The sequence below is a fragment of the Chanos chanos genome, chromosome 3 (genome assembly GCF_902362185.1).
Source record: "Chanos chanos chromosome 3, fChaCha1.1, whole genome shotgun sequence".
NCBI classification, from domain to species: Eukaryota; Metazoa; Chordata; class Actinopteri; order Gonorynchiformes; family Chanidae; genus Chanos; species Chanos chanos.
The window spans coordinates 35590188-35607500 of record NC_044497.1 but is presented as its reverse complement, the minus strand read 5'-3'; the positions used below and the strand labels follow the sequence as shown (position 1 = coordinate 35607500).

The 17313-nt window shown below is 44.3% G+C and overlaps 1 protein-coding gene across 1 annotated transcript in view; it reads right to left on the bottom strand.

Annotated features, from left to right (window-relative positions):
- nol4lb (nucleolar protein 4-like b) overlaps positions 1–17313 on the bottom strand; it is a 73687-nt gene that overhangs the window by 20105 nt on the left and 36269 nt on the right. Inside the window, exon 5 of the mRNA XM_030769456.1 lies at positions 14063–14207. Coding sequence (XP_030625316.1) covers positions 14063–14207 — 145 coding nt within the window. The remainder of the gene's footprint in view (positions 1–14062; positions 14208–17313) is intronic.

The following is a 17313-nucleotide window of genomic DNA, read 5'->3' as shown; positions in this document are numbered from 1 at the left end:
TCTGTTCATGGCCGCAGTAAATTAAATCTGCTCCAATTTTTGTCATCCATAAAAGATTCAGCGGAAAGGTGATCTCAATCTAGGTCACTGACATTCCACATCCGTTCTCCTCTAAGGAACATCATTAGGAATTTCATCATGTTTAACACTCAGTTTTTCTCCCTCTCATTACACACTCTGGACCTGCATATACCACTGGCTGCAAAGTGATTTAGCACTTTAATACTAATTCTCTTTATTAAGTCTGTCTCTCTCTCTCTCTCTCTCTCTCTCTCTCTCTTCCTTTTTTGGGTTATTTCTGTTAAAAGGCACAGCTCCACTCCTTTACTGAACCAATTCCATTTGCTGTATGTCGTCCATCAGAATATTCAAAATGTCCATGACTTCATTTTTTCATTTTTCTTCTTCACCTTTTCTCTATTTGTGTATGGTCCAAAAACACATTCTTCTGACCAGGTAAGAAACAGTGAGTTTACCTAAGGAACAGTATTTGACTGCACTGACTACTGTGCTGTTTCATCAGCAGTAAAATCTGTCATGGTTTCCACAGAACAAACTGTGACATATACGGAGAGTCCAGGAGAGAAACCGAAGCCTCAAACAACATAAAGCTTGGCCTTTTAAAAAAGAAAATCCAGTGTAAGAGCCCACACACACACACACACACACACACACACACACACATGCACACGCACACCCTGACAACCACTAAAGATCTACCCTGTGTTTAAAAAATGTGTTTACCCAGGCTTTGTATGCATGTAACCTACACAATCAGAATGCAGTCTGACATATGAGCAGAACATATTGATAGAATCTTCGTATATAATGTCTGTCAGTCATTCCACAGTAATTTGAGTTGTCTTTGACAGTAGAAAAGCAGAGAGGAATGACATCGCTCTACCCTATACCATACACTCATACTAACACACACACACACAATCAAACACTGTCACTCTCTATAGCTCTACTGTTCAGTCTCTTTTATTTTACATTCAGCTGTCTCTTCCTTTCCATTCATCCGTCTTTCTCCTTTACTTTCATCAGGGTCTCTCTCTCTCTCTTGCCTCTCTTTCTCCCCATCTTTGGCCTTGGGAGGTGAAAGACAATGTTGAGGATGTACAGCCGCTGCCCCTCCTCCTAGTGCTGCCTCCCACACGCCTGCACAAACCACACAAAGAACCATGCCGCTTCACTCCTCTCCTCTTTCCTCCTCTTCTCTTCTCTTTTTTCCTCTTCTCTTCTCTTGTCTCAGGAATATTAGGGTCGTATACTCAGGGGTAGATGGAGAGGGCATTCTAAGGTTCTTCAGGAAGCATCCACTGCACTGGGAGCTAATATTGATTTTAGTGAATCTGAATATTCCTTAGGGTACTTCTGCTTTTTCTATATCTCAGGCCCTGCCTTCACTTCACTTCAACATACTGTCTAAACACACACACACACACCAGGCAGACAATACGTTGTCTTTCCCTCAGGCATCAGTGAGACCTGACACAATCTTGCATTTGTTGAGGTAGGTGTGTTTGTCTGGCTCACGAACACGCGCGCTCGCACATACAGACTCACTAGTAAGAAACAGGGTATATTAGTCCAGCCCACACACAGCAGTGCAGGATGAAGGGGCAGCAGACAGCAGCAGTAGAGTCAGTCTTCACACTCAGTTCAACACTGAGAGAGCAGACACAGCCTCTGGCTTGGCAGCCTGTGTCTTTCCCTCTCTCTCTTTCTTTCTTTTTCTTTCTCTCTCTCTCTCTCTGTTATTACTGATGATAAAGTGAAACCTAAAGGAGTGATAGTGGGACAAGCCAACTTTGTGTATCCAGAATGTTGCTTAAAGGAAACACTGAGATCACTCTCAAATATATCCAGCTGACTGAACAGTACTGACGGATGATACATCAACCAGACCAGACATGAAAGCTTTGTCAGGAAATGACTATCATCTGAATGAAAAAAGTACAATCTGTGTGAAGAGACATGTGAAATTGTACACTGAAATCAAAAACTGAAGTGTTTGAGATCCTCAGGACCTCCAAGTATTATTCTTCCAATTTTCCCCATTGCTTTCCAGAAGGACCTTTCTCACCATGGAAAATGGACCTGGGGTGTAGGCTCTAAGTACAGAGACTGGGAGAAACAGTGGCAAGGAAAGTCTTAAGCCCTTTTCAAACTTCCCTCACCTCTCTACATTTCTGGGAAACAGAGAGGGAGAGAGTGTCAGAGAAGAAGCTGTGGTTAGTGTTTTTAGCCATGTGCTAAAACTATATGGGTATTATTCTTGTTACCGTGAAGCACCACCTAGCCAACCAAGTGCCAGGAAAGTAACCCACACACGGGCCCTGCACAAGAATCGTCAGTGGCTGTTAAAATATCCCATGAAATAGACACGGTAAGAAAATTCAATGCACCATCACACATAATTTACAGAGATTACATAGTCTTCAGTTTGACTTGCTCTCAGACAGTTTCAGAGGGTGGCTTGCTGGTCAAATAAAGCATAAGAAAGCTAAAGTTAATTGGCAAGGATTAGTAACAATTCTAGTTATCATACACCAGTCAGTGGAGTTAAATAGTTCATCTTATATTTCAGAACAAAACTCATCCAATGAGTAACACATCTAAGTGGGTAACAAAATCTGTTCTACTCATCTGATAGACAAGTGGTCATAAGTCAATATTAAGTTCTGTACAAAAACACACAGAGCTACAAAAACACACAGAACTTCATCACATTTGGGAGGCCACAATGTATAATTTGATATGCTGTCAGTGGTCAATGAAAATGTCACACACACACACTCAACACACACACGGAAACATACACACAGAGGCATTCTCTAACACAAACCCCCTCCACACAAAAACTAGCCTTTTAAAGTGTGAGTGCAGACAGCTCTGTTTTAACGGAAGGCCGAGAGACAAAGGCAGTGAGCTCAGTGCATCTGGTGTGTGTGTGTGTGTGTGTGTGTGGGGGGGGGGGGGGGGGGGGGGGGGGGGGGGGCGGGGAGGCTGTAGGCTGAGACTGTGCAGGAGGGGCATGTGATGGAGGGATGGAGGAATGGAGAATGGACAGAACAGAGAGGGAGGGGTGTTGCTGGTTATCAATACTGGTGCAGTAGAGGAGGAGTCTGGGGCAGCCCATTATTTGGCTGAGACCTGCACAAAGACACTCTCTCTCTCTCTCTCTCTCCTCCCGTCTCTCTTCTCTAAATGGATTGCATTGGAGAAGGGGTGGGGGTGAGTGTAAGGGGAGCTGCAGTGACACACTCCCATTCTAGAGGCAAAAGCATTACACCAAAATCCCCTTCATGGGTTTTAATGCACCACTGTACACAGTCCCTCTGATGAAGAGCCCCCCCCCCCCCCCCCTCCTCCCCACCCCAGCAGGCTTAACTGTGTCCAGGCACAAAATGAGAATAGAGAAAAAGTGAGACAAACAAAGCTCCCCAGCAAGAGCGATTATCCGTTGTGAGTTTATGTCCGGTCCTGGTCGAGTGTGTGTTCTCCATGTGCACTGAGGGGATTGGCGGAGAGGGGGGAAACAGAAACAGAGAAGAAGATGGAGACAGAGAGAGAAATACAGAGAAAGACAGGAAGCGACAGTAAATGAGGGTACAGCTCCATTATTTTGGGTGTTCATGGCATATTACCATCAGCTCAGTGTCAGCACCTTCACAACACGCACTTTTCTGTTTCACCTTCAGCCATCACACATTAAACACACTTTACGACCCACCGTTACAAATCACACGCAGTCTAGGGCTCACATTCATGTCATTAACTTCAACAACAGCAGCTGAGGGCAGAAAGGCATTTAAAAGTCCTTAAGAAATTGAGTTCCTCACAAAAGTGTACTTTTGGTGTTTTTTTCAGGTTTTGTTTCAATGAGGGAGTGAGGTAAGAGTACATAAAAAAAATGCTGAGACAGAGGGAGAGGGAGAGAGAGAGAGAGAGAAAGAGAGCAAGAGAGAGAAAATGTGTATGACCTTTGTTCTCATTGTTTTTAATGCTCTCTTGCACAAGATGGAGGCAGTACCAGTTACAGGGCTGTATTCTGGGCGCTATATGCTGGAACAGTGTCCTCCCCTGGCCCCAAACCATGTCCTCCCATTGACACTCTCTCTCACACACACACACACACACACACACACACACACACCCCTACCTAGGGCCAAGGTTACAGTCAACTAACGTCGTCACCTATCTTCTGTTTCCCCAAACCAAGGACTCGTTTCACAAAACAAACACCCTTTTCATGCCACTCCTCACCCCACCCTGTCTCTTCACTGTTATGTCTGAGAAGCCACTGGTTCTGGCTGCCTTTGTTTGTGGCATAAATAAAAACTCCACACTTCTGACTCCAGGGCCCGGGTACATAATGCACCAATAAGGGTTACTCTCCTCTTGCTGTGAGCAAGGAGGTGGGTGGGAGGGAGCTATTCCAGCGCAGTTTGACACTACAGGCTCCCAGGCCTCTGCTGGCTCCCATGCTCAGGTTCTGTCGTCTCCTCAACAGCATCACGATTCTCCTTTATTTGATTCTCCAAAGTGGAACTAAAAAAAATTCCCTTTTTTTTGAAAACCAACAGAGGCTTCAGTTCACAGTGCCGCCAGTGCTCCTATAGAGAGTCTTACAAGGTCCCTCTCCTTTGGATATTAGGCTCCTCTCAGGCACTTGCCTCCCAGAGCCTCACTGGTAACCGTCCTCTATCCCTGCTTTAATTTGTCTGACTGAAATGTTGTTTCCATGGCCGCGAGATGCCTAACAACCCAACAGACTCCAAAGAAATTGAGACAGACTCTCTCAGCACAGTCCCTGATCATCTGATGATTCCTGTGTTCCTATGGCTTTTTACTACCACACCCACACCTCCACTAACAGTACCCTATTAAACCTGGACTTTTTTTTCTGTCTGACAGATGAAGCTGCCACAGACACACCCTTGAGAGCTGAAGTGACATCAAAATAGAGTCAGCAACTCTGGTTTGACAGACAAACAAATCTTCAGTCACCAAATAGTGACAGTGACTCAGGAGTAACACCATAATCTGTATAAAAGGGTAAAAAAAAAAAAAAATATATATATATATATATATATATATATATATATATATATATATATATATATATATCACACGTGCATTTTCAGAGGCAATATCTGAGAGACAATGTCACTGTGGCATGTGATATGCATGACAGAGGATCCAAACACTCTGCGCTTCTCAGCGACGCAGTTCTTACACGATCTAAGCACAATCTCAATATAGATTACACAAAGTACAGTCTGAGTAGTACATCTGTTGGTCTGTTAACAGAACAGATTTCAGCTCTGACAGGACATACCAATACCTGAATATCCATTACAACACGTCTCTCTCAATCTCTCCCTATAGGCTTGCCTGTCCACACTCTTCTGTTTAGTAGTGCTAAAGCTAATTAAACATAAACCTAACCAACTAATCAAGTATTGAATTAAGTGAATCAGGAAGACCAATGCTAGGCACTGCAGTGGACATTTCAGAGCAGATGGCTTTGTCACAATGGCCTGAAGGACAGAACACATACACAAGAAGATTTGGAGAGACCCCAAGTCACTATCTGATGTGCCATGACCCGAAAGGTCTTGAGAGAGATCCAAGGGTTCATGTTCAGGGATACTGTCAACACAGGTCTCATCCTAAAACAGGGACCACACTCAAGGCCAGAGGCAACATAAAATCACTGTACTTTCAAGAGCAAACAAAAGGGGGAGGGGCTGGGATGAGGAGACAGTGAGATAGAGGGAGACAGCCAGAGACATACTTACTGAAACAGCAAAAGGGAGAGAGAGAAAGAAGAGGAAATACAAAGGAAGAGAGAGAGAGAGAGAGAGAGAGAGAGAGACACACACACACAAACGAGAAGAAGAGGAACAGCAAATGTGAAAATAAAATCCTAAAACAGTCTCAGAGAGTCTCAAAGATCCACAGGGTAATAAAGGTCAGTGCTAGTATTTGTGAGACCTCTGTGTGTGTGTGTGTGTGTGTGTGTGTGTGTGTCCTCAGTCTATCCTTGCACCCTGCATTCTGCAGAAAACCTTGAGAAAAACGACAATGTAGCCACTCCATTGTGGTCTCCCACCAGCAGACAACACTAGCTTTGACTGAGACTACAATTTAAAGAGAAAATTAAATGACAAAAGGAAAGCAAGTATTTAAAAACATGCTCAGCCTCTTGAATATTTGTAAAATAAAATACTTCCTCAATATAATATCAAATTTTTACTAATATTATGGCTACTCTCATAAAGTTATAGGATGATATGTGGATTTCTTCATCACAATTGGGTGACAACAATATACAATTACATTTGGTATGCTGGTAGTGGTCAGTGATATCCCACACACTCTCACCACTTAAATTACACACACACACACACACAAAATATAGAGTATAAGATGTTGTGAGATGCTGTGTAAGATACTGTGACCCAAAAGACCAAGTGACTGCCCTACTGTGCATGACGGAGAGAGCTGCCCCAGATCCACAGAGCAGGGAGTTAGAGCGAGGGGCAGGGGGGGGGCTTTATCTGATCTCATTTACCTGTAGAAAAACAGAGAGAGAGAGAGAGGGGGCAAACAGGGATCAGCCTCCCCAGTGAGGGGGTAGGAGAAAGAACAGGGCCAAGGAGGTGAAGGTTAAGGAGGGTTCTAGATATTTGTGCTTAGACAACAGATTGGCTCAAGAATAACAGGAAAGAGAAGAAACAGAGAGGAGGAGAGGAAAGAAGAGAAGAGTGCTCTTGTTAACTATTTGTTCATACAAATCATAGCAATATTGACTGGGAATATGTATGGAATCACATCCATAAGAGATTAATCTAATGGTTAGAACAGGTTTAATAGCAAAACAGATAACAAATGTATTTCATGCCTGGGACCACATGGATATTTCAAAGACCATAAGGCAGGGGATTCCAGTCAGAATCTACCAGTGTAAGAAAGAAGTGTTAGCAAAACACTAGTACAGTGCTTTAAACCATTCCTCTGTAGCGAACTATACAAGACTTGTATCATATAAGTGCTGTGAAAATCATATATAAATTCTGAATTTCTTTATCAAGCACAAACTCCCTATTCTGTAACTTACACTTCAGCATTTACAGAAATACACAGCCACAGTGCCGGGCGCAGCAGTGTCATGGGCCCTGGGTTAATCCAAAGAAGAATGAGTGAGGAGTGGAGGGGCAGTGAGCAGATTTAAGAGTGAGAAGTGGGGCGTGGGGGTGGAGTGGGGGTATTAGGGCCTGGTTAGGGCTGGCTCAGGCCTGGGTGCTGCTCGGTGATTAAGAGTGCAGGAGAGGGCACCAGGGCTTTGTGTGTAATGTGTTGTGGGTGAACTCTGTTCTCCCCACTCTTCGATGGGATCTGAGTGATAGGATCTATGGAGGAGTCCATTTCCACACAACCGCCTCATCACCTAAAGGTCTCTTCCCCCTTAACTACACTCACATACATACACCCACTCTGCTCCACACTGTTATACCATGGACAGCATTCACACACACTCACATCAACCACCCACTCCATACTGTTATCACGTAGTGGACAGTAATACCAGTCTCACACACACACACACACACACACACACACACACTCGAACACCCGCCCTGCTCTACCTTACACCTTTACAACAAGGTGAACAGCATCAGCATGCACACACACACACACACACACACACACACGCATCTACACTGTGATGAGCAGCATTTACGTTGTCATGCCAGAAGACTTGGGAGACAGACAAAACATGTGTAAAAGGTCAAAGATTTTTTTAGTTGCTTTAAGTGCTGACATACTGATTTTAATTTGATCTGATATTCTATAAAGGCACCAGACTATAACAGCCCGCCAGTTTCGTCTAGGGCTGCGTTGCTGACTAACTCCCGAAAAAACAATACCAGTGTTTGGCACAGCCTGCCAAAGTAGAACTGTGGAAGAGGACAATAAGTAACTCACTGCAGCGGGAGCTGAAACTTCCACTGATTCTAATGAAACTGCCCTGGTGACTCCCCTACAAAGGTTCTATTCTGTCCCCCCCCAATGAAGGCAGGACTGACAGACCTCAGAGGCAACGGCAAAGTTCAGCTGATTGACTCACCTTTCTTCAAATTTTTTGAAAAAGCAAACAGTGGCCGTTAAGTGTCCCTGTGCTTTACTGACTCTTATCTTATCTGGATACTCCAACTGGGTGTTTCACTCGTTCCCTCAGCTTGTGTAAAGAGAACAAGGGAGGGAGGACTGATACGCACAGGGACAACTTTCAGAGCCTTTTGGAGATTTATGGGGCAACCTTTACACCATTTAACTCTGAAATGCACCCTATGCCCCCCCCATAAAACAATAAGGGACAGAGAGAGGAAAAGGTACACAGATAGAGGATTTTAAACACACACACACAAGCACACACAAAAGTGTGCACATCACAAAAGGGCACACACTCGTGCGCATTGACACGGAGAGCGTGGGACAGTGTTCTAAGAAAAGAAAAGCATCTTTGATAGGACAGGAAGTGCTTTAGAGGAGGAACACTACCCTACCACTGCTTTATCCCCAACGACACAGTTCCTCCACACGCCGCAGTCACGGCACGTTGAGCTCCGAGTCACTTAAAGCCACAGCCTCATTAGGACGAGGCAGGAGTCAGCCATCTAATTGCAGTTTCTCGTGGTAACACACACTGATAACAAACAAGACAACAGCCGTTAAAAGACGGCAGGTGGCCATTCCTGTAAACAGAAGCAAACTGTTGTCCATTGCTCAGGCAAGTGAAATCAGCTTCGGTGTGTAATAATTAATTTAGTCCCCTTATTATTTTTGTGTGCCATGGAGGGGTGGCAGTTAATTATTAACAGGTCTCTGGCCCTCTCTCAGTGGAAAGCATCCTCTCTCTTCTTCTCTCTGCACAAATGAGCCCCCAACAAGCTCAAACACACACACACACACACACACACACACCTTAAAGAACAAAAGAGGGAGAGAGAGACAGAATGAGACCAACCCAGAGAAAATAAACATAAACATACACAGAGAGAGCATAACCAATCGAACATAAACAGAAAAAATAATTTAATTTGTGAAACATCTAAAAAGAACAGTAGCAGCCCATTATTCTGTCTCTCTCTCTCTCTCTATCCGATAATTCATCTGAAGAGTCCATCAGATTTTATCTATACTCCTGCCTCAATTTCTTCTCTCTCCCTCATTCTATCTCTTGCCTGCCCTTGCTCCAAATCTCCCAGATTACCTTAGCAAACACGCTCATAATCAAACACAACCCACGCAGAGAAATGTCATATGGTAACGACATTCAATTTTGATAGGATTTCAATTAGTTTAGTGCAAGGTTTCTTTCTCATTCTCTCTCTCTGTCTCTTGTAGAAGAGCTCTTTGGAGACTATAAGCAAGAAAGAGGGAGTGAACAGGTACTTGAGAGATGTCAGCACACTCACATAAAAGACAAGCCAATGTTTGTCAGAAAGACCCTCTGCTGTTGTTGTCTCTACAGACAGTTCCAGCAGATAAGAGTTTTTTTGACCTGGTGAAACCAGAGTGCATTAATGAAGCTCCCTTCCTTCCAATATGTCGCTAACAGCCAACAGCACCCTGATTGGATGAAAGACTTTAATCTTGTTAGTTAATTGGTACGAGGTTTCCTAGAGTTTCTGGAGGTCATCATGCGCAAAGACAAAGTAGACTTGGAGAGGAAACTGAGAATTTGAAGACACTTTGAAGATATTTTTTTCTAACAGCTTAAAATTGCAATGTCCTATATTACATATGAATGTGTGTCCATTTTTCTCTTTTTCTCTTTCACTCCAATTCAGTAGAAAAGACAGGATGCGGAAGAAGACAATTCAAGTCTCTTTCATTCCAAAACGACAGTAAAGCGTTTAAATACGTTGCTCATCTCTATATATCCTTCATAAAGCATCTTTTCCATTTTGGATCCTCTCTACAGCATACAGCTTAAAACCCTTTTTTCCTGTGAAACAATCATGCACTGAGAACCGTTAAGAATACCACTCAGACACAGCCACAGCAGGAGGTTCAGAATACTTTCTTCCATCTTCATAAAAGCATTTTCACAGAGAAGTTTGATAAACAACACAAGCCAGGCTCTCTCTTTTCAGCACTTGTTGCTCTTAAAGACAGAAACAGAGTGCTGCTGTTTAAGGGGCTCTCCGTCTTCACATCTGACAGAATGCTCCATCAGAGCACATGTTACTGCCTTTATCTATACTCTTTATATTTATGTTTTTACTCTTTTGCATCAACTTCCCATCTCTGCCTCCAGGACAGACTAATTATGCTGACAATTAAATAAGCCACAGTGTGACAGTTAACTAAACCAGTGTGGTCTCATCTGACTATTTTCAGTTTTACAGTTGACCTTCATCACTGGGCTCCACAGAGAGGTCAGTCAATGTCATTCTGTCATTTCCCAATGGCCTAGTTTCAATGACTTCAAACATGTTCCACCACATTTGCCTCTGGGCTTCAGTCACAGAGTAACTCGGTTCTTTGGGGTCACTTTGCCACAAGCGTTACACAACATAGGCCTTTATATTAAACAGAGACACACACACACGCACACACACAGAGACACACACACACAGCAGTAAAAACTAACACTCAACAACATAGTAGAGTTGTATTGGTATAGGCAGGTGACTCTCCAGAGAGTTCACTCCCCTGCCCCTGACCTTGAGCCCATCTGCCAGCCTCCACACCTAGTCTCAAGCTTGTAGCCCTTACTGGTGTGCTCCAATGGGTGTGTGAGGGTGTGTGTGTGTGTGTGTGTGCTTTTCCCATCATTCAAACGTGACCCTCTGTCATGAGATGCACACTTCACCTCAGAGGCTGTTGTCTTTTCAGCTGTGTGCTGGGAGTACACCACTTTATTTCTCTCCCTTTCTCTGCTACCTGCCCTAAGGGTCTGCTGGAGAGTGAAGAATGGGCACATGAGAAATAGAGGGGGCCTCAAGGACAAGGTCAGAACCCTGGATGTCTCATGCACACACACATGCATGCACGCGCACACATACAGAGAGAGAGAGAGAGCAAGACAGAAAATGAATGTCAGCCTTCATGCCTAACACATGAACATAAAACCATGTCCTCTCTAGCCAAGGCTAATAAGACTTCTCTAATGGCAGTGTCTGTAATATGTGACACAAAGAGCAGTTCCAAGCCGCCCACTGTCAGGGACAGTCTTTGTGTCTCTCCTAAAGAGCTGAAACATTGTGTGTTAATTCTGGGTTAGAATGTCAACCATGCCATATCTGTCTCCCCACCATTCACGTCTCCTCAAACACGAGCAGAAACAGACATTCATTCACATGCAAAAACACATACACATGCGTATACTCCTCTATGCTAATTGAGAGAGAAGGAAAAGAAGTAGCATTCTTTTGTCCACTGAACACTTCTCATCACACCAGATCTTCTTCCCTGATTGTCAAGTCCTGAGAGATCCCTCCAGAAGGAAGACACCAAGAGTGCTCCACCTCGTTTTCACAACGTTGACCCTGTCTCACCAATCCCTGGACTGAGAGCTAATCAAGGCTTCCCAAGACTCCCCTTCCCTTACGACTGCAATGGCCATTTATTCTCATCACAAATTATTGCAGTGCTACTTCAAATGCACCTATCTGAGGAATCCACCAATAGGAGTGCGTACTGTACCCACATCATGGTGACAGGACACAATGGGAAGTGGTTACATGGCCTTTGATGTATTAGAGTGGAAGCTCACAGCTCACTGTGGAGACAATGCACCTGATTCCATCTGTGCCAGACCAAGAGCTCATCCCAACTGAGGCTGTTAGTATCAGTGAAGAGAATGAGCTGCATCGCATTCTGTGAAGATTATAAATCAGCATATAGAGATAAAACTTATGGTGGAACTCTGTTTTCTGAATGCCTCCATCAGCTAAGGAAAGCCCACCACACTAACATGTTAAGCAAGTGCCTCATCCTGCCCTGTATCCTCTGAAGTCAGTGGTTCTAATCTGGGTTCATTGGCAAGAACATTAAGAAATTCAGCAAACATAATAGAACGAGGGTTGACACAGGGGGTGGAGCGTGTGTTAGTTTTGATTTTATCTTTGGCCTTGTAGTAGACATCGGTTCTCACAAATGTTATAAATAAATGATGTGAATTTCCAATAAATAAATTATTCTGTAAATTATTTATGATTTTTTTGTTTCAAATTTTTATTTATTCCTCTTTTCTCCCCAGTTTGGATCCACATCACAACACACAACACGTGGTCCCTCCAACATACATAGCGGCTGCCACTGCATCTTTTCACATTATAAGACGTATGGTACCTGCAAGCGACACAGTTTGAATAACTCCACCTGTAACTACATAGGTGTCTGACTGTCAGTGTCCACTGCTGTATGAAAGGGAGCCTGACCTTGGTTGACTCACCCAACCAAAGGAACATAGTATACTGGATTGTCATGGTCTCCAGTGTACAGTCGACAGATGTGGCAGTGTCGGGATTTGAACCGCTAATCATGTATAATGTACCTCAGCAGTGTTAGACACACTATTAAACATATGTTTAAACAACTGTTTATGAACATATCTACTCACAACAAACCTAAACAAACAAATTCTGTATCTCAGCGAAAGCTCCCATCGGCTCTCAAATACAGTTGACTTCAACGGCAGTTTTGACACATTATCATAGCAACAGATGCTGAGATTAGTTTTTAGAGGTAAATTGCGAAGGGAATCTCCTGTGAATGCACCTACTGGGTGCATATGGTGGTGTAGTAGAGTAGCAGTGTCACTTCACAAGAAAGAGGTTTTGGTGTTGAGCCCTGGTCATGGCTCCTCTCTGTGTTCATAAGGGAGTACTCTGGTCTCCTCCCATAGCCAGACACATTCACATTAGGCCCCAGATGCTACTGTTAACCCTTAATCAAAGCACTGGCCTAGATCTAGGAAGGGTTACATGCAGAGAAGATTTAGTTTTTCTAAAGAAGTGCATATCTGGCTTAAGACAAATGCAGACAGTGATTTTAGAAGGTCTTCTAGCCAGTCTATACTCTGAGAGGAGAGGAAACACAGGTGGTTTAGAGAGTGTCCCTGTGTCATTTAGTACATGATTTATGGAGTTTGTGCTGTAACTCGGCTGCACCGATGACTCTCTCTGGGAAGATTAGCTCTTCTCATACAACAGACACCTCAAACACCAGCACCAGGAAAAGAGAGAGAGAACATGCAAGAGTGAGAGAGAGTGTGTGTGTGTGTGTGTGTGTGTGTGTGTGTGTGTGTATGTGTAGGGCAGTGTATATCTAGTGTCCCATGGCATACTAACAGAAGCCTCCATACACACGCACGAGGTGGATGTGACAGTCTGCTCTGCTGAGACCTGCAGCGGGCTGCGTGTACTGACCTTTCTGCTCATTCACAAACACACATACACACACACACACACACACGTGCGTGGGGAAGAGCTATCACTTCCTCTTACCACGGGAAACCTGCAAAACTGGACAGCAGACACACCCAACCTAAATCCATTACTCTACCACTCCAGCTCTCTGTCCTTGCACCTCTTTACCTCTCTCTCCTTTAAAGCGTTAGCCTTGATTCTGTAGAGGCAGCAGGGAGAGGCCGCTGGGTCCAAATCAATTCTTACATCTCTTCTTGCCTCATCCTGCTCTCTCCTCTGTGTATACCACTCAGCACTGAGACTGCACAGACACATTCACATACTGTCTTCTTCCCCACCTCCATAATATATATATGTGTGTGTGTGTGTGTGTGTGTGTGTGTGTGTGAGCATATACTTTCTCTGCGAACATAACGCTTTATGAGGGCATTTCATTTCACTCTGCATCACCATCACAATGTTTCATCCCAACCACAACCTATCATTTCTCTCCTTCCATTAAGATGAGAAAGAGAGGGGAAAGAGAGAGCAAGACAGACAGAGACAGAGAGAGAGAGAGAGAGAGAGAGAGAGAGAGAGAGAGACAGACAGAGAGAGAAACCTACCATCCTCCTCCTTGTGAGTGTTCTGAGGGCTGTGCATTCTCTCTCCGTTGGTGGATGCGTTGGGACCAGACGCAGGACCGCGATCAGCTGATACCCATGTGGGGTCACTCATATCAAAATCCTCACTGCTCACTGAACTCTCATCCTATCACACAGACAGAGGGAAAGGGAGAGGGAGAGAAAGAAAAAGAGAGAGAGAGAGAGAGAGAGAGAGAGAGAGAGCGCGAGAGAGAGAGAGAGAGAGAAAAAATGTCATTCTTACACCAGAGGCGGGGGGGGGGAGAGGGGTCTGTAAAATAAAAGCGAGGCATAACCCAGTTTGGGTCTTGTGGCTGATTGGCTCCATGCTGACGAGGCCATGCTGAGAGACAGAAGGGTTCCTCAGCAGGGGGGCACAGAGAGAGTGACACCAAACACAGAGAGGCTTCACGCTGCAAATGCACACACAGTCTACACACACGCGTTTCTCACTGAGAGCCTTTTACAGTGGGCACACTGGTAATTTTGTGTGTGAGTGTGTGCCTGGAGGGTAGAGAAACTGCTTCTAGTGGCCAATTTGACCAGCATTCCTGAGCATTCTGCCTGGCAGATCTCTCTCTCTATCCTTCTATCACTACACCAGATCCCACCTTCTCTAGATATCACATCCACACACTTGCACTGAGACAAAAGTTTAATATGAATCCTAAATTACCTCCAGTGTTGTCCTAAACATTAGCTCAGCCATTGGTGGCTGTTGGCGACAGAGTAAGCATTCTGATTTAAAAAAAATCTGATTCAAAAAAGAAATGTATTCAACTTTCAGTACAACAGTCATTTCATAAGAAAAGACCAGTTCTTCACCAGTAAATCTGGATGTGCAGTGGGCAGGGGGGAAAAAAAAACACTTGCCTACTGTACCATTCTAACGGGGTCACACCTAAAAATGATTACAGGACCACAGCCGTGACTCGTGATTGACATTTAATTCAAAATGTTGCCAGGTCTTATGGAACATATGGAAATTCTTATTTCACCGCCAACAGAGATATTGGATATTAGCATTCCAACTCAGATAGCAGAGGCAGGGTGGACACACCACTTCACCTCACAACGGTAATGTAGCATTGGCAGAGAAGAGAGGAAGCCCTTTCTGTTCATCTGTATTCATAACCTGATTTCATAGTCGTTGCACTGCTGTGGGGTTGACTTTTGTGAGTTGGAACCTGGGAGTCTCCTGCACTCTCAGTAATGAGGTCCAGAGAGCAGCTTCTGTCTCTTCAGCAAGAGACAGAGAGAGAGAGAGAGAGAGAGAGAGAGAGAGAGATGTCACCGTATCCATCTCTCTTGTTCTATCTTCCTCATGATTACACTTTCTTTGTGACTCTTTTTTTTCTCTCTCTCTCACAAGTTCATATTCTTCTTCTCTCTCTCTCTTCACTTCATCCATAGTTCCAACTTCTCTCCATTCACTCTCTCTCATTTCATTCCTTTTTCTTTTCCTGACTCTTGCAAGTCTCTCACTCTCTGTTTCTCAGCTTTCAGAAGAAAAGTTTGACTATGTGTACGGTAACACTGAACTTTGGTGTACTGAAAGTTTCTGACTAGACAATGGATAAACCCAGAGCTTTCAGCATCATAATACAAATGTAAGGCATGAAAATGAAAGTTGAGAGAGAAAACCCAAATGTGAACCTGAGAGAACTATATAAAACCTTCGAGTTTAAAAGATCATCACAAAGAGGAGCAGTTAAGCATTACCCAAGGCTGAATCGTAAAAGTGCTGAAGAGAAAGGTTCAATACAAACATTTAATACAGTTTTCCAACAGAATGGCTGTGAAGGCTAAGAGAGCTTTCCTGCAGCCTTGTGCAATGGCAGCTCAAAAGGTTTCACAATCAAGACTGTATCTCTGTCTTACAAGCATAGGCACACACCACATACTCAACAAATTTACAGCAGACAACCTTTCTCTCTAGGCGGCACGGTGGCGCAGTGGGTAGCGCTGTTGCCTCACAGCAAGAAGGTTTCGGGTTCGGTTCCCGGCCGGGTCCTTTCTGTGTGGAGTTTGCAGGTTCTCCCCATGTCTGCGTGGGTTTCCTCCGGGAGCTCCGGTTTCTTCCCACAGTCCAAAGACATGCAGGTTAGGTGAATTGGAGACACTAAATTGCCCTTAGGTATGAATGTGTGTGTGTCTGTCTGTGTGTCTGCCCTGCGATGGACTGGCGACCTGTCCAGGGTGTTTCCCCGCCTTTCGCCCTATGTGCGCTGGGATAGGCTCCAGCACCCCCGCGACCCTAATCAGGATAAGCGGTTTAGAGAATGAATGAATGAACCTTTCTCTCTTCGTTTTTATACACGCCCACCTCTGGGTTTGGTTAACAGGACTGGTCACACCATGCACACCAAGCTGTACCTTAATAAAACGCCACGTTGTATTGAATCAGTAAAGGATAATTTATTAGCTGGGTAAAAGGGAAAGGCAGCCCTGGGACTTGTCTACAGACTGCAGTAATATGGGGACCTGCTCCAAATGAAACTGGCAGATGAAGGAGATGACAGTGATATCATCGAGGAGCCAACAGAACCTTTACGTCGGGAGATGATATTACGTTCAGTTTAATTCAATCAATGGAGGCTTCAGCTGCCAAAGCAGTGGAAACTTCTAATCTTAGAGTGTCCTTTCCCTCCGTTATAATGCTCCTAGAAGTAAACCCTTTGACCCCTTTGTCAAACAAGAAGTTCCCCACCATAATACCCATTACTCAGACACCTCCCAACCACTGCTGCATACCCACCAAGACCTCTCATTGGCTAAAATGCTCCACATGCAAATTAGTCCCTCTACATTACTGATGCACTGCAGTGTGTCGGGACAGACAGAACCTTCTCCGGTCCTCTGATCTGACATACATGGAACAATGAGAAGAAAAGGGAGGCAGAGAGTAAGGACTGTCTAAGCAGGTGGTCGTGTGTGTGTGTGGGCGAGACACAGAGGGTACAATGTCCTTGGTGTGACAGGCAGCTTGTAAGAGGCTGAAAAGGGTTAAAAGGGTCATTAGGGGTGATCCAGACACAGTGAACAGCTCAGATTTATTCTTAATATATCAAGCACTTGAATTTGTCACAACTTTTGCCTGTTGTCTGCCGATCTCATCATTGATGTATACTGGGAAATGTAGTCCAGTGTGTGTAATCTAGAGTCACAAAGTTAAATTTCATTTTAGCAATTTAGCAATTCAGGTATACGACGCTCTTCCCCTGAGCGACTTA